Below are 21,566 nucleotides of genomic sequence, written 5' to 3' on the forward strand. Positions count from 1 at the left end.
CAACCATTGAAGACGACGGATGTGTACTGTATTTTCTTGAGTATAGTGCGCACAAAAAACACAGCTGTGTGGAAGGGGGTGTGCATAACACACACCATAATGAGTTTTGATGTTTTTTCCCCCAATGCAAAGACATTACCATGAGCGCACATAACACCGGAAATACCATGTCAACAAATTTGTACTGAAGTATGCAAATTAATCATGTAATTACACTGTCTGGCTATAAAAAGTGGACATTGTATATCTGGACTTGAAGGATGTTTGAAGCTTATTTCATAAATTGTTCCATAGGGAAAAAAATAACCGACAATAGCAATCAGCTGCACTGAAGTGCTACGCTTTGGGTTATTATTATTTTCAATATATTTAGTAAAAAATGCAACTAAAATAATATGATTTGAATATATTATTCCTGATTAAAAAAAATAGTTTCAATTACAATTTTTCCGGATCCTTGAATCAAAAGGCAACTATGCTTGTCGTAAGAGGCAACTAACGGGATCGGGTGGTCAGGCTCGCTGTCTTGATTGATGCATGTCATCGATGCTCATGTTGTCAATCACTAGATTGTCTGGTCAAGACTCGATTACTTACAGACCGACGTCATATGGCTGGAATATTGCTGAGTGCTGCGTTAAACAATAAACAAACAAACAAACAAACAAACAAGCAAATATTGCCACAACAACCTGGTGCCAGCTGAAAACGTAATTCTAGATCTATGCTTCGATAGCGATGGAGCATGTCGATGGGGAAATCAACGATTTATTTATAAAAAAAGTTGTTCTTGATAAAACAACAACATTACAGAGCAGATATATCTATTTTCAACAAAAGTAACAGTACAAGAGTTTCCCTTAGTTGAAACAAAAAGATTACAATGTCAATCAAAGAGTGGCCAAATCATCTACAGTGCCGTTGTTTGCTGTACAGAATTGCGTCTCTTGGGCACACCAGAAACCTATGTGGGTTCAAACCCACTTATCCCAAATTATGTTTCTAGGTTTCTCAGCATAACACCGTGCTCATGGGTTTCACAAAAAGATGTAGATATATGAGGTCTGCATCACAGCAGGGCTTCCTCATGTCATTAATTGTACCCCATCCTGTAACAGAAACCCATTTCAGTGAGTGCTGCTGCTTCAGGTGTCCATGTCATCTCTGATGTTTGCAGAAGTTGTTAAAAATTTCAAATTACACTGCACAATTTAATGCTCCTTGTGCTGCCGAAATGTCAACCTGTTCTAATCGAAAGTTTGTGATTAATGCTTGTCTGTTGTTCAGTACATTTGCAATGAGTGGCATGTGGTCAAGTCATCTGAATTGCATGGCAGAGTTGCATACAGTTGGTGTGCCAGGATCCAACAACCATTACCAGGGCTCAAATCCAACATTTGCCCTTGAATTGTCAGGACACAATATTACCATACTTGTGTTGGGGCTGATCCAGGATTATTAAAAAATGTGTGTGTTCATATAATATCCAAGTCACAAATTATTTTTGAAAAAAATGCTGAACCTCTGGATCAGCCAGTCCGTGGTTTTCTCCAAGGTGGTAGACATGTAAGACCTGCATCATTTTGGGCATTCCATCCTCACTAAGCTGACATGTGACACAACTGATATACTGTTTAAATCATCATTACCCAACCTGACTCACTCACTCACAATGGTGATGATTACACAATCACAACTATTGCATAAGGTAGACACAATTTTATGGATAACAATTTCTTCATAAAATTGTGTCTACCTTGTCATCCATCAACTTCTAAGTAATGCCTATCTAACAGACTATTGCAGATAATTAAAAGCTACTGAACCCTTTCCAATATCAGGAGAAACATCTGCTGAAAGTTGAGTTCATTGTCAGATTCAAACGATATCATAAGCATGTGTTTATGAATCACTATTATGTTGTAATGTAGGTTGGCCCATACCCAACACCAGGTGAGATCATTTTTCCATGTATACCTCTATATTTTATCTGGTGTCCGCCAAATTCTTTTCTGGCAGCCGCCAGATACTTCCACTGGTGAGATTATTTTTCACTGTATGCCTCGATATTTTGCCAGATACTTTTCGTTTCAAATTGGCATACCACGTGTGACCAGAATTACTTCCAGATCAGTGCCCTGGCAATCGACAGGTTGGAGATTTTATCCTTAAGATTGAACCAGATAAAATAGAGAGGCATACAGTGAAAAATAATCTCACCAGTGGCGGGTATGGGCCACCGTAGTAATGATACTGGGTACCGTGAAAATGTGAGTGTATCCTGCCCCATCCACCTCAAATACAACATGGGAACGTATGGTTCAACTCAAAATAGATAAGTGCATCAGACATCAAATTTCTCACTGATGCATCACTGGAATGTTTTGAAAGATTTGCTTACAGGCCTTATATGAAGCTCTTTGAAATCCTCACAGAAAGCTAGTCACAATACCATGCATTATAAATCTCACCTCTGAGATTTCACTTAATGTACTAAAAAAATATCACAAACAAGAAGTTATATCTATCATTTATTACAAGAATAAAAAACTCATGTTGCTTTTTCAAAAGTAACACATTTACACAATATGATATTTCATCATCAGACTTCTTATAAGAAAACTTCTTCAAGTATTCACAAGTCTTTTCAAATAAGAAACAGCTGGAAGGTGCACAATCATGATGCCTTAGTTTTGAACATTGGTGATCTTGAACATCCATGCCCACTTGCATGGCATAGCGTTGGCTGCAATGGCGGGAATGTTGATGTTTATGCCTTGACCTGCAGCTCTTGTCCAGCTGAAGGAACCTGAGTACCCCATTAGAGTGACCACAGTGTTGTCACTGGGGTTAGGCCGGGTCAGCTGGAAGACCCCTGTGTTGGGCCAGCTCATAACAGTTGCGTAGATGTCTTTACCTTGTCCCGATGTCTTCGAGGTGTACCTGAAAATGATACAACATTGAAAAGTCATTTGGATATTTTCATGAGATCTGCATCTGCATCAGGATTTAATACAATACTAAATTTATTTTTTTGTTTTCTGCCCAAATTTTCAAAAGTGAAATTTGCTTTTGTTTGCTTACATTAAATATATTTTGTTTGTATTTTTCTAATACTCCATTTGTAAAGAAATCATTCAAATTCATGATGTAATAGAGTCATGTTTATCATGTAACATGTAACAGAATTTATAGTCATAGAATTATACTGGATGAGAGTGTTCAGCATTTCACAACCATGATGACCTAGGGTCTTTTAGACACATATGTGACTATCGCCATAGTTTTGAAAAACAATTACAGTTCAACATAATCCTTGACAAGTGAAAATACAAATTTGAAAGCTCTGTATTGTAAATTCCACTAAATACAAACTCAGTTATACACTTCAAAATGATTTGGGCATTAAGACTGGCATAAGAAAAACTGCACATATAGCAACAAGAGTATTCAGAAAAATAGCCCTTAAAAAAAAATTAGATGTATTTTTTACTTAATTTATGTTCCACTGACAAAGTTGTTGCACAAATCAATAAATCTGACATTACATTAGGCAGACATTTATAAACAGAAGCCCAACCAACAAATGTGTAGGTTAAGGACGCAATCAGTGGATATGTTTAGCATAAACCCTTAGACAGAATTAAAAACAATTGGATCTTGCAAAATATTTATATCTGTTGACACTGAAGTATAAATGTCATATGTATTGTAGCTGATGATAAAAGATTTTCTGTTTGTAGTTTCAGTAAAGTTGTTGTCCTTGCTTAAAACTTGTGGATTCACTAACTGTGAATCACCTTATGTAAAGAAAGTCGACACATAATTTCAATGATCATAAGAAATCTCTTCTAAAAGCAGTCCATCTGTTTATGAATCACTCTCAACTAGTAATGATACCAGGGTGTTCGCAAAAATGTGAGCTGTTTCATCTGTCACAAACACATGCAAAGGCAAGTCAAAATAGGAAACTACATCAGACATCATGTTGGTCACTGATGCATCAAATTTTGAAACATCCTCCACATGTCAATCATGAAACCTTTCCAAAGCTTTGCTAAGTCCTTGAATGTTGTAACCCTGATCAAACATTATTTGAACAAGAGTCGTATGACATTCTTTGAAATCTGCATACAAAGGGCAAGCTCGGTTGTAAATAAGGTTGTGTAATGTAGGCAGCAAATACTAACCATATTTCGGGTATCACAGTTTCATTCTGGTAGGTCCAGGGTCGTGTTTCGTAGATGCCTTCACCATTAATTTTGAGCCACTCGCCCATCTGCTTCAGTCTCTCCTCATAGATGGGGCTGACCACACCGTAGGCAGTTGGCCCAATGTTCATGAGCAGATTACCGTTACAGCTGGAACAGAAGGGATGTTGTTGATCAGTTAGGTACACTATTTGATGGTGCACAGAGATTAACTAACATGAGACAGTGGTATGTAGGATGCCTCAAGACAGGTTTCAAGAACAGTTTGTGACAATGGTTACAATGTAGGATGCTTCAAGATTGGTTTCAGCAACACGATTAAGTGACAATAGCTTCTTGGATTCTTCATGACAGTGGTTTCAAAAACATCATGAAATTACAATGGTTTGTAGAATGCTTCAACATAGTGGCTTCAAGACCACCATCAAGTGACAATTGGTGTGTTGGATGCTTCAGGACAATGATTTCAAGAACACTGTTACATGACAATGGTTTGGAGGATACTTCAAAGAAGTGGTTTCAAGACCACTATCTTGTGACAATCGTTTGTGGGATGATTCAGGACAGTGGTTTCAAGAACACTATTAAGTGACAGTGGGTGATAGGATGCTTGAAGACTATGGTTTCAAGAACAGAATAATGTGACAATGGTTAGTAGGATGTTTCAAGACAGTTATGAGAAGCCTCAAGACAGTGGTGAAAAAAAAGAGTTGTTTTTTTATATTCTGTCTCAAAACAATAGTATAAAGTACACAGTTTGCATGCAAGACAGCTGGGATCAGTGTGAAAACAGCGTTTTACCTGACAGTTCTAGCTAAAGTCTCAATAAGCTCCTCTATAGTCAGGTAGTCTGACAGGGGGGCATTACGTCGGAACCCCCAGGACTTCTTGTCTATTGTCATGGCATTCACCCACTTGTGCTTCTGCAGAACACCTGAAACAAGAGTCAAATAAGAACTTACTTGGCAACATATCACTCTCATTGACTTAGTGAGGATTCATGGACACTGCAGGTAGAATTTGGTATGCAGGTCAGTTGATTTGACAATGAGAAATACTTCCACAACCTTCCCGTTTGGAATTTCTCAATATGGTTCAGTGTTCCTCTTCTTGTTGGGTTGAGGATGAACCCATGCTTGTTGACACAGGCATTTAATGGGATCGGGTGGTCATCCTTGCTGATTTGGTTGATGCAAATCCTGTATCCACATTGCAAAGATTGATGCATATGATGTTTATCACTGTATTGTCTGGTCGAAAGTTTGATTATTTACAGACTGCCGTCATAAAGCTTACAGAATATTGCTGAGTGTGGCATTAAACAACAGACAAATCAAAATGATACTTCATGATAAGCTTAGCACCAACGGAAAATAATATTTGTTCACATACCAGGGTTGTATCTGTCTCCACAAGTATAGACACCACCATGGGTACAATTACACCCAATTCCCCACCGGTCATTGGTCACTACTTTGTCCTTGATTGGGCTGGAATGAATACAACATCATTTTCAGTCTGTAACACTTAAGTATTTTACTCTTGTGCATGGTTTAAGGGGGCATGGGTGGCCCAGTCGACTTAGGCACTGCGATTCTCTGTGAAGAGTTGCAAACCTTGGGCATACCAGAAACCTATGATTGTGGTTTCGAATCCCAGTTCGCCCCGATTATGTTCTAGGTTTGTCAGCACCATACCTGTGCTTGTGGGTTTCACCGAAGTGATAAACGTCTAAGACCTGCATTTAACTTCGGGCTTTCCTCCCATATTAAGGTGACACGCCATGATATAAATGTAATACTGTTAATAACTGTTTTTTTTGTAATGTTTAATGAAATACAATGTTATTAATTTGGCCCTTTCCTCCATGTTTCTCACAATGAAGTCTGGACATTTCAATACCTATGATCGTAATCTTTGAGTTGTGGGTGTGAGTATTTGATAGTTTTTTAACTTACGTATGTTGACATATTTGTATGCTTATAGGGTCAGTAACATTTTCATTTCAACATCCTACTTTCTTCAGATACAACCATTTGTTGTTCATACTGTACATACTCAAGATACTTTGTTGTACTTTTGTCACTGCCAGCATGATCATAATCTTGTGACAAGTGAGTGAATTCTGGCTGTATTAAAAAACATAATGATTATCATTTTAGAATATTTGTCTGAAGGTTATTTCCGAGGGAAATATTATTTACATATTTCGGAATCATTGACACTAACCTGTCATTATAAAGCCATGTCAAGAATTCCCTGGATCCCCAGTAGGTGTCTGGGGCCTCCCAGTCTCCGTCAGACCACACAAGGTCAGGCTCGAAGGTGTTGACAATCTCATAAAGCTCAGGCATGATCTTGAACTGAAGTGATAACGATGATAATAACTTTATTAGGAAGGCAACTTGGCTGTAGTTAGATAAGAATGAATTCCAGTTTGGCAGCTTTCTCTTTTGACAATGATGCGGATCACTTTAGGAATTCCACCTCTTGATAATGACCCAAGAAAGTACACAATTAAATATTTTAAGTTATTATTTACAGAGACTATGTAAGAGTATATATAGACCAAACATTACATCAACAAATCTCCTTGTTGTAAAATTGTTCTCTTTGTCCTGGAGATAGAGAGGGTGGAACCATTCGTACAACACATGGTACAGACCGAACCTTAAGTCGGTCTTGGTGCGGACCGCTTGTGCCAACTCAGCTGAAACAACAGAAAATACGTTTTAGGGTTTGAAAAGTCTTTTGTCTCACAAATGACACGTGAGTAGAAAATGACAGTTCATTGAACTTGTTAAAAATAACTTTGAAAATAGCATGTCTGAGTTGTTTTGGAGTATATTTTGACTATATATCAACACTTGTTATTTATGAGGCTGACATTTGTGTTTTGTGTGTCACTTTGTCAGAAGCATGTGGCATGGAGTGAGTGAATTTGTTTGAACACTACTTTAACAATAACTGGTATTCCAGTTACTTCATGTCAGTTTGAGGCAGGAGGGTGGACATCAGCAATGCAGATCTTAGACGTTTAAAACATTTGTGAAACCCAATGATACGGGCTTGGTTCTGACAAATCGAGAAACTTAATAATAAGAAACTTGGATTCAAACCCACAATCATTGGTTTTCTGGCATGCTTAAGGGATGTAACTCTTCACTGCCAATTGCAGCACCTTAGACACCTGAACCTCTGCCATGCAGCTTAGATCTAGATCTATAGATCTTATATAGATCTGCGCTTCAATATGAAGATGTGTTCGAGATTACAATTACCGTATTCAACGTAATAAGCGCCCCGCTCTAATAAGCCGCCATCGCAATTTTTGCTAATATATTGGCAAGTGAACAATCCCAATTAGCACCCCTTCTGATTGATCAATGTACACAAGACTTATTTATTCTTGTATAATACACACTCGTGTGTTATATGCACCCTTAATTATGGGCAATTACATTCTGAAAAAATATATCTGTCATATATAAACACTTCAGGCCGTCAGTATAAACCACGAAATTTATCTTTCAACTCTGTTTTTTCCACCAAAATAATATTCTAATAAGAGCCCCCCATTTCTAATTTTGAGAGCACCCTGGGCGCTTATTACGTCGAATACGGTATGTAAACATATTGTCATGTGATACTTATGCTCTATCGTGCCATGCCATGCCAACTTCACTGCACTTGTTTACCTCCCGATGGTAATTAAATGAGTCTGTTGGTTTTAATGGGAAAATAATAACAAGGATTTAAATAATTCACATGAAAAACTATGGAAAATTAAAGTAATTTCCAGTATTCATTACCGACAATATTTCTTTTGGGCCCAGCAACCATTGAATTCCAGCTGAAGGACACATTGCTTGGCCAGTGACAGAAACCCTCGCAGTGTTTACTCACGAACACGGTGTACCTAGGATGACCACATCATAACGAGTGAGTGAGGGATTATTGCTTAAAACGGACATCATAATATGATGAGTGATGGGTATGTGCTCTGTTGGCCAGTTTCAAAAGAAGGTAAACACTGTGATATTATTCATGTTAAACACTGACAAATATATACATTCCATGCAAATTAGAAGTTCTTCCTTAAATTAGAATTATATGGTTGTCATAGAAATGTTTTTATAATAATTTATGATCATAAACTGGAACACCATCTATTCCATGTCATAAAATCTAGTTTGAATTTAATCAACCTTTTATGAATTAGCTTCTGTTTTCTGACAGTGACTGTGGTGGTCGTTCTTTTGCATGTACTGGTAATTACATATATCACCATTTGTTGACTGATTGGCCAGTCATTCTTTTGTAAGAACAAATACAAGTCAACTGACAACTTACTCAATCTTTTTGAGTAACTGCACATAGAGTCCACCATGGTGGAAATATCCTTAGTTGTAATGCTAATTATGAACTTTACATTGGATGCCCTTTTCTTCCTGAATGACACTTTGATAAATATCCCAAGATAACCGTGTCTACTTTTCCTTAATTTTAGATACCTGCACTGGGCATGATGGCTTATAAAATCAGTAAATGAACAATATTGAGAGCTGTGAGAAGTTGCCAAGAGTGACCTTGAGTATTACCAATAATGACACTATTGTTTGGTTGGTTTGTTGTTTAACACCGCACTCAGCAATATTCCAGCAAGATGATGGCTGTCTATAAATAATCATGCCTCGTCGCCAGACAATCCAGTGATTGACATGATGAGCATTGATTCACACAATTGGGATCGATGACATGCATCAACCAAGTCAGCAAGCCTGACCACCCGATCCCATTAGTTGCCTCTTATGACAAACATGGGTTGCTGAAGACTTACTCTACACCAGATCTTCACAGGTTCATTATTGATTGGGTTTTACTTATAGGCAATGAAACAATACATGGATAGACATTATCGATTAAATGGATAATTCACGATCAATATTTGAAGTATCGCTTTTCAATTAAGAACAATATACCTACTTGGCACCTGAAGTTTGCAAAATTCTAGCCCATTCATCAGCATCAAAGAATTCTGCAGTTAGCATTGGAGCAAAATCAGCATACGTCCAATCTGGTCGAAAGTTCTTCTTCATGAATTCAACAATTTCTGGTACCTTTTGCTCTTGCCAGAGGTACCAGAACCATTCTGATCCTAGACCTGGCACCGCGAAGATTCCCCAGTGGATGAAGATTCCAAATTTGGCATCATCATACCAAGCAGGAAGTGGTCTTGCATCCAGAGATTCCCATGTAGGCTGGTACTGGCCATACACTGTCAGTACTGTAAGTACTGACAGTATTAGTAGTGGAGTTAGGATTTTGAGAGAAGCCATGTTGCAGTGACTGCCTATGGTGATTTCTGCTGTTTGTGGTTGTCGGAGTAAGGTATTTAAGGCAATGCTGCTGGTACTGATTAGATAGGTTGACTCACCTTGACATATCAGTATGGTCAGTGTCCGATTTAGTTTCAGGAGTATTTGTCTATCTTATCTCTAGCTCAGATGATAATAAGCACAGCTGAAGTATGTTACGTGTTGACCTTGGTCACCTCATTGATTCATTCACGCTTGTATCTGACAACTCTTACGTTCAACATTATGATTCTATATATTGACTTTATATATGATGCTCTTTTCTTTTTGAATTACACGAGATGAGGGGGCATGGGTGGCCCATTCGTCCAAGGCGCCGCAATTCGCATTGAGTTGTGTCCCTTAGGCACTCCAGAAACCTATGATTGTGGGTTCGAATCCCAGTTGGCCCCGATTATGTTTCTACATTTGTCAGCACCATACCCATCATCGTGGGTTTCACCGAAATGGTATGCATGTCATAAATCCCAATTGTGTGGATCGATGCTCATGATTTCAGATATCAATAACTGGATTGTCTGGTCCAGACTCGATTATTTTACAGACCGCCATCATATAGCTGGAATATTGCTGTGTGCGGCGTTAAACAACGAACCAACCAACTTGTGTCAGGATTCCAGGTGCGAGGGGTAACTGGAAAGTTATGAGCCTAATTATGACTGTGGACTGTGTTAATGGAGCTGTTTGCTTATTAGTTTTCAACATAATCCCCTCTGCGGTCCACACGTTTTTGTCATCGATACTTGATTGCCTTCCACTGGTGTAGAAGGCTTCCTCCTGGTGGTGTTAAACATTCTCCGTAGCAGATGTGACATTATCATCATGTGCGTAATGTTTTGCAGACAGTTTTTCCAGTTTGGGAAGAGGTGGAAAAATCTCGTGAATATGAAGGATGATGTTCAAGGAGTACAAAGCAATTGCTGATTGGGCCTAGCAAGTTTACTACATTCACAGTCACCCTCTACCTGCTAAGCATAATGCTCCAAACACCAACACCTCCATTGCCTGTAACCTACAACAGTTCATAGTAAATAAAAGTGACAAAACTGTTTCCATAGCCACAGGAAATCCCTACTATAAGCAGAGTAGATTGGACGATTCCAAATGTATCATGAATGTGTGTATGAATTACTATCAAATAATGATGAAACCAGGCATTCGCAAAAAAATGAGAGTATCCTGCCCCAACAGTGGCACCCGTGAATAAAGTCAATCTGAGCCTGTCATCAAATGGTCTATCAGGATTCAACATAGGTCCTTTGTCTCTGGTACAAAATACAATGCTCACATTTAGTTTTTCTCTTAATTACTCATCTGATCCTGTGAGAGTAGGTCATTGCATAGATCCACACACTCAGTCATACACCCACTACTTCTCTACATCACCCTCTTCATATCTGCAAACAGGAACTCATTCCCCCATCCCCCACCCCTAACATGCTTGCATGTCAAGTCATACAACCATGCATGGCACCCACCATTTAATATTGATGCATGGGGGAGAGTTGGGATACAGGATATTTTTTCTGTCTTAAATTTTGGTTTTTTTTCTCTGTGTGGATGAGCTGAACAATTTAATTTATCTTTTCACAATGCAAGTTTTCCTGGGACCTCATAATGTCAAGCTAACATTTCATGTGTTTCAGGAAAACTTTTTAAATTAATCTCTGTGTGTATATGTATGTGTATGTGTGTATGTATTCGGTGTGTGTGGTGTAAGTGTCAGTGTGTATGTCTGTCTGACTGTGTGTTTGTCTGTGAGTGTGTCTGTGTCTATACGTGACCCAATATGGTTCAGCAAAGGTGAAAGTTGTTCAGTTGGCCAACATAACCAGTTGCTGATAACATCTTGTTCACTCATGTTCGCGTGAATCCAGGTTATCAGCCAAGGTAGAAGATGTGTGGTGATAATCACAAAGGAACTGATGAAGAATTAGGGTTATCTGCCATGGCTCATCTTCATGTTCAGATCATGTCTACACTGTGGCTTGTTAGGTCATGTGAACAAAGGGGCGGTTGGGTAGCCTAGTGGTTAAAGCATTCGCTTGTCACGCCGAAGACCCGGGTTTGATTCCTGACATGGGTACAATGTGTGAAGCCAATTTCTGGTGTCCCCTGTCGTGATATTGCTGAAATATTGCTAAAAGTGGCGTAAAACCACACTCACTCACTCTCACTCACTCACTCACTCATTCACTCATGTGAACAATGACCAAAAATAATTATGACAGATGACAATCTTTATGGTCTCAGATCTTGCCTTACTTATCAACAATAAGGCTGCATAAAAAAATAAATGTTTCTTGTACACATTTTTCTCAAAATGTAGTGAGGTAGGAACTTTAATATACAGTGTTTGTATTTACGGCGTCCCATATACAAAAATATGCACTGAAAAAAAAAGTGGGACACAAAAAAATAAACCTACAAAGGTCCCCTAACAAGTTCACTTAATGTATAACTTCTTGTTTGTTTCTAGTAAAAGCAAACACTTAAGAATTTCAACCAGACACTTTATTTGTGCTCAGAATGCATGCACCCAAGCACCCTTAGAATAGCTTCGCGTCCAAGGGGTCTCTATTATTTTGGAGACCAATGCAAACACTGATATATTTATTGAAAAGCTAAGAGTGAGGAACATTTTTTATTTTTCCCCACCAAGAATGCCAACAATCACAACTGCGCTCACATTGAACTGTTCTTGATGACAATGTCAGTTGTCAAGCATGGATAGAGTCTGCTTCATATGATGCGGGAAATTTAAAAAAAACAACTTTTCTGTTGGCAATGTGAATAACTGACACAGGATTTAATATAACTTGCCAATGCTCAGGAAACACTGATTTTACTTTTAGGTTACCATAGGTTTCGTGAAAAACATAAGACATGAATTAAAGCGAATTCTTAGTGTCTTAGAAATGACCACACCATGAGGTCTAAGTGGAGTAAGAAGCATGTGGAACCTATTAATGTTTTATGGACTTTTGTGACAATGGTCTGAGATAGCACAAAAAATATTGTGATTGAGTGACATGAATCAGACTTACAAGGACTGCCTATTGTTTGATGCTAGTCCTTCTTTGGCCAGACATTTTGTAGTTGATTTAAGATTCTGCTGACCCTAAAAAGTGAGAGAAAAAATCAAATCGGAAGATCACTCTTTTTAATATGGCATCTTTTTGAAGGCAACCTACAGAAATATCTGAAAACCATGGATTATGAATCTGGCTTTGAAGGTGTGAAGAATCTTTTAATGTTGTTCTTCAGGATTCTTTGATGATGTTAGGTGTCATGGAGTATTTATTAGTGGATAAAAAGATGTTTAAGCAAAATGTATTTTGTCTCGCATGTGTCTCTAAGTTATTTCTCATTCATATAGACTGTATGTCTTTGGTCAAGTAGATTATTTGAATTGTCTGTTTCAGCTGGAACAATTGAGAACAAGAGAAACATGCTTTCAGATAACTTGTTTTGTTTGTTTCAGATTTGTCCGAATGAGGTGGAGATATACAAAACACTGTAACCACAACAATGTCCAACTCCACCACAGAGATATCAACTCCCATGTCAATTAATGACACAACATTGACATTCATCAATCAAACAACCCTGGCCCTTCTGAACTTGACTGATGCAACAAGCCGGATCGTTGTCAAGGACCACCCAAGTCCATTCGGGAAGTGCTACACATGGGAGGATGCCCAACACACAGTGTTCCAGTTGGCCAATTTGTGCATGGCCATCTCATTTCTGACTCCAAGCAGCTTCCAGTATCATGTGTTCTTCCTCCGATGTCTTCTCCTTGTGGGCTTCGTGTTCTTCCTCCTCTGGGCAGGGCTGTTTGTGTGCATGATAGATATCCTTGTATGGAATGCCATCTTTGTGGCAGTCAACCTCGGACATATCGGATATTTGACATACGTGAACTTTCCTGTGAAAATGCATGATCAGATGGAAGACATTTATTCAAAACTGTTCCGGCCTCTGAAAATGTCGAGGCAAGAGTTTGCTCTGATATGTAAATTAGGTACAATGATGACGGTACCAAAAGGTAGCATATACGCAGTGGAGGGAATTTCTCACATCGGGGATAAAGTCTCCATATTAGTCAAAGGAAAGTAAGTCAAGCGTCACCCTGTTGAGTATTACAATTCTCTTGTTCATGCTCTGTGTGTTGGTTCGAACATTGATGATAATAATGGCCATATTTCTTATAAGATAGTAGCTGTTAGCCAGGTGGCATCTCCATTTGCTGGTTCTGCAGCAGACCCCCATGAAGGTTAGAATAGGTCTTCAGCAATCCATGATTGTCGTAAGAGGCGACTAACAGGATTGGTAATGCATGTTATAGTATCCCAATTGCGTAAAGCGATGTTCATAATGTCAATCATTGGATTGCCTGGTCCAGACTCCTTTATTTACAGATCACAATCATATAGCTGGAATATTGCTGAGTGTGGTGTTAATCAACAAACGAAGAAAACATATCTTCAGCATATTTAGCACAGAGCATGCTATTACTTGAAGTCAACAACCTGGTCAGCATTTTGGTAGACCCACAACGATGGTATCCTACTCAATACATCTGACATTCCACAGACATTTTGAACAGCATAGGGAAACATGATCCTTAATAGATTTGTCTTTAGGACAATTGGCTTGTGAGATTTTGTGTTGCTACCTCTTGTCAAAACAAACTGCTCCACTTGTCAGTGGGTATTATTTTTCCCTGTTTGTAACACATTGTTTCAGGTTGAAAGTCACCTATGGGAGATTCTACCTGCACCACATTGAGATGAATGAGTTTGTAGATTCACCAGAATGTGATTCGGCTGTCCCATATGTAGAGACAGATGAAAAATACCAGGTGAGTAAAAGGGCGATTGTTGGTGACTGCAAGCTTACATCAAGCATGAAGCTTCATATATCCTCCCTCCCTCCCCCCTTCCCTCCCTCTCTCTCTCTCTCTGAGACTCTCCCTCTCTCTCTCTCTCTCTCTCTCTCTCTCTCTGAGACTCTCTCTCTCTCACACACACACACACACACAATGGGTTTCTTCAAAGTTGTAAATATCTACTAACTGCATCACTATTTGGGCTTTCCTGCCCCATTAAGCTGAAACCATTCTATAAACCTGAAATCCTGGTAGAAGTGGTATAATATTCCTTCACACTCGGAAAAATCCATTACTCAATAAGTCCATATGCAGTGTATCTATTCACAGCTTCCACTCACATCTAAACAGCATATACCAAGGACTTGTTGCATCTTCGATCAGTATCTGCCAAGATTTCAGTAGGTACCTAGTATTTGCTTAATATTACACCGAAAGGAGATTAGATTAAACCCAACAGTGTATGGTTAATACTTCATTGGTTGACCAGGCCACAGGGAAAGTCAACAGGTGCTTGACAGATTTTATGTCTCATCACACAACATTGGCGTGGCTGAATGTTCATAGTTTATCTCTGCACCAGGTTGGATGGGAATTTATTGATGCTGTATTATTGTGTGGGAACTAAAGCTTCATCCACTAACTCACTTAGTCAGAATGATCTCTTAAAGATTATCACACTGCTAAACATAATCCTTTGGGTAACACTCACCTGGGTATTCCAGGGTAGAATTGGTACTCAGTATTCTATACTCGCTGTAGGGGTCAATGAGGTGAGGTTTGGTGACTTGGCTGATTGCATTTCATTTGATCATTGCTCATATATACTTTCAGTCATTGGTTTGCTTTGTACAGGCTCAATTATTTACATGCTGTCAACATGTAATGTCTATTATGGGCTTTTGGTTGAGTATTTGAGGACGAAATCCAAGAAATTAAAAAATCAGGCAATTCGCTGAAACAAGAATCTTTGATAGTATTTTTCAGGGACCACAGTCTTCAGGGAGTACCCATAAATCAGAATATTTTCACACTCTGTTTTGTATATATAATATCAAACATAAACTGAAAAATATTTTTACAAATTCCAATGAAACTCATGACCCATATTTTTCAATTAATGTTTGGTGAAAAATATACCTTACCTGGTAGCTTTAATGCTGCTGATTTGAGCGCATTAAACAAAATCAACTTCACTTTCAGGTAACAATATCAGCATCAGAAGAGAGTCGCATCCTAACCTGGCACTACCCCACCCTGCAGGAGTACCTTGACAAGGACACCTACCTAGCCACAGCATTCCACTACATCTTGGGCAAGGACATCAGCCACAAGCTGTACCAGATCCAGGAGCTCCTGCTCTCCAACCCTGACTACATGAGGACATTGGCCAGTAGGCAGTCCTCCATGGTCAACTTGAGGAACAGCCTGGTCACACAAGACTCCTGCCTTAGCCTCACCAAGCTCAACAACATTCATATGAGTAAGTACACTGAGGGAGTTAGTGAGTTTTTCACAATTCCAGCAATATCCCCTCAGGGGACACCAGTCATTGCCTTCATACATAGTACCCAAGTAAGTATATAGAGGCCATTATGGAGAGTATGGGAATCCAGTGAGGTAAGAGAGTAACTAACAAACCACCAAGAATTATATCTGTCATGAGTGAATGGTGCAATGCCTTTTTTCAAATTGTAAAATATGAAACCTCAACGCCACAGAATAACCAGTCTTGATTATCCACTGAAACAGATTCCATTGAGCAAAGGCAAAATAGCGATGAAAATGATATGAATGGATCACTAAAATTATATGAATGGATCACCAAGGATCTTCGATGACACCAGGTGTTTGTGAAAAGGGTAAGCCTGTCCTTTCCTACCGGTAGATGCTAAGAGTTCCGGTTCCTGCCATCATGGATTTCGGTTTTGATCACGATGGTGCATCTGCATGGGTACTTGGATGACTTCTTAGCAGCTGATCAGGAAGATTCCCAACTACGACAGAACGTGATCTTCCTAACCCAAACCCTTACCTTCGTTTCATCATCAATCCGTCCAAATCAGAAATCCAGCCAGTACAGAACATTGTTTACATCGGGGGCCTCCGACCCATATGAACATCTCCCTCATGCTACGTTGCTCCAAGACTCTCGCAAAGCTGTCTTCCTATTGGTCATGGCTACAGCAGCTGGAGTTTCTGAAGTCCACGCTCTTGACTATATGAGTATTACTTTTTACTCCCAACTGGACTTCCATTATCTTACGCTCTCTACCAGAATTCACTGCAAAGAATCATTCCAACAAGGATGTTACAAAGGCTACAGTTGTCGGCTGGCTCAAGATGACCATTCTGGCAAGCTGTCGTCAAGCACAGGAACCTTCTCCTATTATGGGTTCATGCTCTGCCCACGGAATTCGAGCTTTGGCGACAAGCCTGGCATCCTTGACTTCTGTTTTTGTCAAGCATGTTGTAGCTGGATGCCAAACTGGACTGCTGGATCAAACAATATTTTCACTAGATTTTACATGTGGGATATCCAGCCAGATCGGCAGGTCATATACTCCCTGGGCCCTGTTGTAGCGGCCCAGTCTATCTACCGGGTATTGACCTTTGTTTTCCTTCTATGGAAAAAAGTGGTGGGGGAGAGGATCAGTAGCAACAGAGGGTGAGTACACCTTTTCTGTTGATCACTAGCTACTGCTAGTGTAAAAGAGCCAAGGTATATCTGTATCAAACATAAGTTGGAGGTTGATAACAGATCTACTGGAGGTGACATCACAATCAGAAGATAAATAAGACCGGAACTGACGTCAGAAGTGCAAGTAATGATGTCCGAAGGTTCTAAAAGGAAGGAACTGACATCAGTTAGACCGGAAGTGAATTCATAACTTAAAGTATTATAGACAGGAAGTGACATCAGAGTCATAAAGTCTGAGCAGATGGTGGGTTAGAATAGAACTAAAGACATCATCATATATCAGCAAATGTGATGGTAACTCAAGTGAAGGTATCACATATTTGACTGATTCCTTCACACTACTCGATTCCATGGCCTCTAGGTGATTCTAAGGTAAGTATCTCCAAGGGGGTTTTGAAATGGTAATACAAGATGGATTTACAATAGGTTTATGGGATTGCTGTCAACTGTACAGGGAGTGTACTAGAAGCAGAACCTGCCGTGTATCTGGTGTATTCTGGCAATGATGTAACAGAGGTAGAGGATTTGTCAGAATTATCAAAACAATAGTTATCATTGTTAATAATTCTAAGATTCTAAGACTACCTCTAATACATCAGAAGTACTCCCACCCACTGTAACCCAGAATCTCCACCTTGTGTGAATATATGCAATGCTTGGTGAGACTAACATTTGCTTCAAGATGCTACATGGACATTTACTTATAATTGTTAATAATGAATTGTTATGAGTTAGTTTATGTATGTTAAATATATTGTTCTCATTCTGTTACAGGTGGGGGCCTCACCATTGCTTCCGTAGGAGCTGCTTTGAAAGCAAAGAAGGCTGAAAGGCAAGACACCATTGAAACCAGCGTTTGACAGTAACTCATACTCATGTAACCCCTATACATCTGTAGATGATTTGGGATGTCACTGAAATCAAAGTGTCATTGTCATAAGTGTAGATACATGATATTGTTAATGCAGGTGGCATTCCTCAGTCAACTAATCGATACCTTGACAGACATGCCAGTGTCTTGAGTATGTGCCTGTATTTGACATCAAACAACTGACTGTATCACAGACATGCTATCAAACATAGACAATGAGACATTGACAGCTGTGGTTGACAATTGTGCAGACACTTAAACAATGACATGTGTTTGACAGTAATTAACTGATTAACAGATGTATGGACATTAATATCAGTGTTTGACAGGTGGCCAATACCCACATTTCAGTTTGGTGGACAGGATTACAGGGACTGTGTGTCATTTGAGGATCTACAGACATTAACATAAGTGGTTTGGCAAATGAATGATCAATATTGTAGCTGAGCTGACACTTGCATAAAAAGGCCTGTGTTTGACAGTCATACTTTGATGTCAATGTATAGCAGTCATCTAATCCTTTAGCTGACACTGACAATATATGTGTTCATGATATCCATAGATTGATAGACATTGATATTTGACAGATAACTATCGAAGATGATGACATTGACCAGAAGTGATTGCAAGTAGTTTCAACAGATCATCCATTGACATCGTTGTTTGACAGACAATTATCGAAGATGTTGACATTGACCAGAAATGATTGCGATTACTTTCGACGCATCATTCATTGCCAATGACGTTTGACAGACATCCATCGAAGATGTTGACTTTGACAAGAAGTGGTTTTAGGTTGTTGGGACAGATATACAGACTGACATTGGTGTTTGACAGACAACTAGTGAAGGTGTTGGCATTGACCAGATATTGATGTGGACAGACAACTAGTTAAGATGTTGGCATTGGCCAGACATTGACACTGATGTTTGACAGACAACTAGTGAAGGTGTTGGCATTGGACAGACATTGATGTTTGACAGACAACAAGTGATGGTGTTGGCATTGACCAGACATTGATATTGACAGACAACTTGTGAAGATGTTGGCATTGGCCAGACATTGACATTGATGTTTGACAGACAACTAGTGAAGGTGTTGGCATTGGACAGACATTGACGTGTGACAGACAACTAGTGAAGGTGTTAATTGGCATTGACCAGAAATTGATATTTGACAGACAACTAGTGAAGGTGTTAGCATTGACCAGACATTGACATTGATGTTTGACAGACAACCAAAGACCATGTAGACATTGATAAGAACTGGTTGCCTGTAATGTTTGACGGACACTGAAATCAGTGTTTAACAGTCAATAACACACAGAGTGTGATATCAGGACAAATATTTTTGACAAGGCAAGCACCTTTTTCTACCACGTGAGAGTTCTCAAATCCTCCAGAAGGTGTCTTTGTAACGGCCATATTTGAATGTCAGTGTATGTAAGCATCAATCATACTGAAAGGATACATATCCTTGTTATGCAGACACATGCATCCAGTAGTTGATCTATATCAATTATGAATAAAGCATGGAACTTTGGTTGGTTGGTTTGTTGTTTTACGCCACACTCAACAATATTCCAGCAAGATGATGGTGGTCTGTAAATAATCAAGGCTGGACAAGACAATCCAGTGATTGATATAATGAGCATCGATCCACGCAATTGGGATTGATGACTTGCATCAGCCAAGTCAGCGAGTCTGACCACCTGATGCTGTTAGTCACCTCTTATGACAAGCATAGTCGCCTTTTACAGCAAACATGGGTTAGTGAAGACCTATTCTTCCACGGATCTTCACGGGTCTGCATGGAACTTGGCTGCATGGAAGTTAAAGTGCTCATTTTTACAAAAGCATCGAGGTGTGAAAGTGAGTGTTTGGTAGACTTTGCCTGCAATCAGTTTAAAACCATTCAAATGCCACTTAAAGATGTCATTGAAAATAGAGTTTTTAAATTGGTGTAAGGAGGTGAAACATAAAATATCATAAACTGCCAGGCAACAATAAAAACCCATGTTTGATGGTGGCTGAAAATAAAGCAAAGAAGAAAGTGTTATTCAATGGTAATGTATTTGATATTGATATCATAGTTGGGTTTTAGATCATAAGTTGCAGTGTTTTCAACTACTGTTTTCAGCCTAGTAATGGTTTGATAATGTTTGTATTATTTGGGTCTAATCCATTTTTCAAGTATATACCTTCTTTTGACTGCTTCAAAACATATTGTGAAAAATTATGAATTGCATTTTTTCACATTGAAAAAGAACAAGTATGCTGGTCTAGACCTATCATATTTAACAAAACTCCTTGCTGGAGACCGCTTTGCTGTCTTTCAGAATAACCAGAAGAGGGTTTTACAATTGCTATTCTTTCTGATGCAATGTGCATGTAACAATCTTATTGTTGTCAGAAAGTTTTATCTCTAAATATACACAGATGTAAGGACTTTCTCTTGTTTGACATAGACATTTTTTCAGTTGATTTGTTTCGTTTCTCTCAAGAAATAAGGTTCCAAAGTAATATTAAAAAATTGGGAAGATGAAGTATATTTATTTTTTTCATTTCTAAGACTCAATAAATAGAACATATGTTAACCAAGAAAGAAATATATGTGGCCTTACTATTGTCATTTATTAGGCAACTTTCATACAAATGGTGCAAACTTAGCTCTCGATGCCTAGTCCTTTGCCTTCACAGGGAGGTACTATTGGGATGATGATGATGATGATGATGAGAAAGTATATGAGCCATTGATTTATCTGGATGCAACAACACAAACAGATTGTCTTCCTCAAACAGTTCAACCCTGTTGGTCTGGACGGTGATCTTTCAAGCAAATTCATTGGAATGAACAATTGTTTTAGATAAATGAATCATTAATATGTAGTAATGTCCCTCTTTGGATGTTCCAAACTAATTGTTCAGCAGGATGGTTATAGTGTGGTTTCACTGTATTTCTGAATTATGTAGCATATGCATGCTAATTTGTTGAATGTTTTAATGGTTAAACAGGTTCCTAACTTTGACTTGTGTTCTATTTTAAAGATTGTGTATGTGTCCAGTACGGATGGACATACTTCACATTGATGTCTAATTCAGTGTTAACCCAAATATGGTATCTTGTTCTCTGTTTTTGAAGGTTTTCAGTGACAGTTTGAGCGTAAACATGTTGACATTTCTGGAACATTTGAAATGTACGGTCCCCAATAGGAATACTGATAGTAGCTCAGTAAAACAGCAGTTCTTGGTTCCAGTCAACTGAATTGTAGCTAAACAATAGTACTATTATGGTTAATCTGTAGTACCCTGTGAATGTTTAGACAAAGGGCTTTATTTTAATGTTATATTGCTAAGATGCCTTGTTTGTGTCTACAATTGTTTTGCATGTGATCAATAAGTTGGTGCTTTTCAAATTGAGTTGTTTTGTTATTATAACTATATTGTATATATATTGCGAATTGCAATGTCACTTTAACGTAACAAAAGATGTGTGTCAGTGAAGTATGTCA

General features: G+C 38.7%; 2 protein-coding genes across 5 annotated transcripts in view; one reads left to right on the forward strand and one right to left on the reverse strand.

Annotated features, from left to right (window-relative positions):
• Positions 1-19,597, forward strand: part of LOC124149127 (blood vessel epicardial substance-like) — a 200,272-nt gene extending 180,675 nt beyond the window's left edge. For 3 of the 4 annotated variants that reach the window (XM_046520495.2, XM_048380628.1, XM_048380629.1), the window contains 4 exons: positions 13,074-13,707; positions 14,342-14,456; positions 15,687-15,966; positions 17,959-19,597. In XM_046520495.2, coding sequence (XP_046376451.1) covers positions 13,121-13,707; positions 14,342-14,456; positions 15,687-15,966; positions 17,959-18,044 — 1,068 coding nt within the window. In that variant the 5' untranslated portion in view covers positions 13,074-13,120 and the 3' untranslated portion in view covers positions 18,045-19,597. The remainder of the gene's footprint in view (positions 1-13,073; positions 13,708-14,341; positions 14,457-15,686; positions 15,967-17,958) is intronic. The other variant, XR_007217915.1, reaches the window with a different exon arrangement.
• Positions 2,519-9,612, reverse strand: LOC124149118 (alpha-L-fucosidase-like). Its single transcript, XM_046520488.2, has 8 exons — positions 9,198-9,612; positions 8,024-8,130; positions 6,791-6,921; positions 6,441-6,574; positions 5,604-5,701; positions 5,013-5,145; positions 4,191-4,361; positions 2,519-2,943 (listed from the first exon to the last, which is right to left on the reverse strand). Exons 1-8 carry the CDS (start codon positions 9,548-9,550, stop codon positions 2,688-2,690), a joined length of 1,383 nt encoding a protein of 460 aa, XP_046376444.2. The 5' UTR covers positions 9,551-9,612; the 3' UTR covers positions 2,519-2,687.
• Positions 19,598-21,566: the final 1,969 nt, after the last annotated feature.

The sequence above is a fragment of the Haliotis rufescens genome, unplaced genomic scaffold (assembly GCF_023055435.1).
Source record: "Haliotis rufescens isolate VD_foot unplaced genomic scaffold, xgHalRufe1.0.p SCAF_32, whole genome shotgun sequence".
In the NCBI taxonomy this organism is placed as follows: domain Eukaryota; kingdom Metazoa; phylum Mollusca; class Gastropoda; order Lepetellida; family Haliotidae; genus Haliotis; species Haliotis rufescens.

Bases quoted from the DNA above. Each gene is read 5' to 3' on its own strand.
- LOC124149118 (XM_046520488.2), bottom strand. From the start codon at position 9,550: ATGGCTTCTCTCAAAATCCTAACTCCACTACTAATACTGTCAGTACTT. The intron at 5,702-6,440 runs GTTAGTGTCAAT...TATTCATTCCAG, and splicing joins ACATGGCTTTATAATGACAG to CCCAATCAAGGACAAAGTAG. The intron at 4,362-5,012 runs GTAAAACGCTGT...CTTCTGTTCCAG, and splicing joins ACTTTAGCTAGAACTGTCAG to CTGTAACGGTAATCTGCTCA.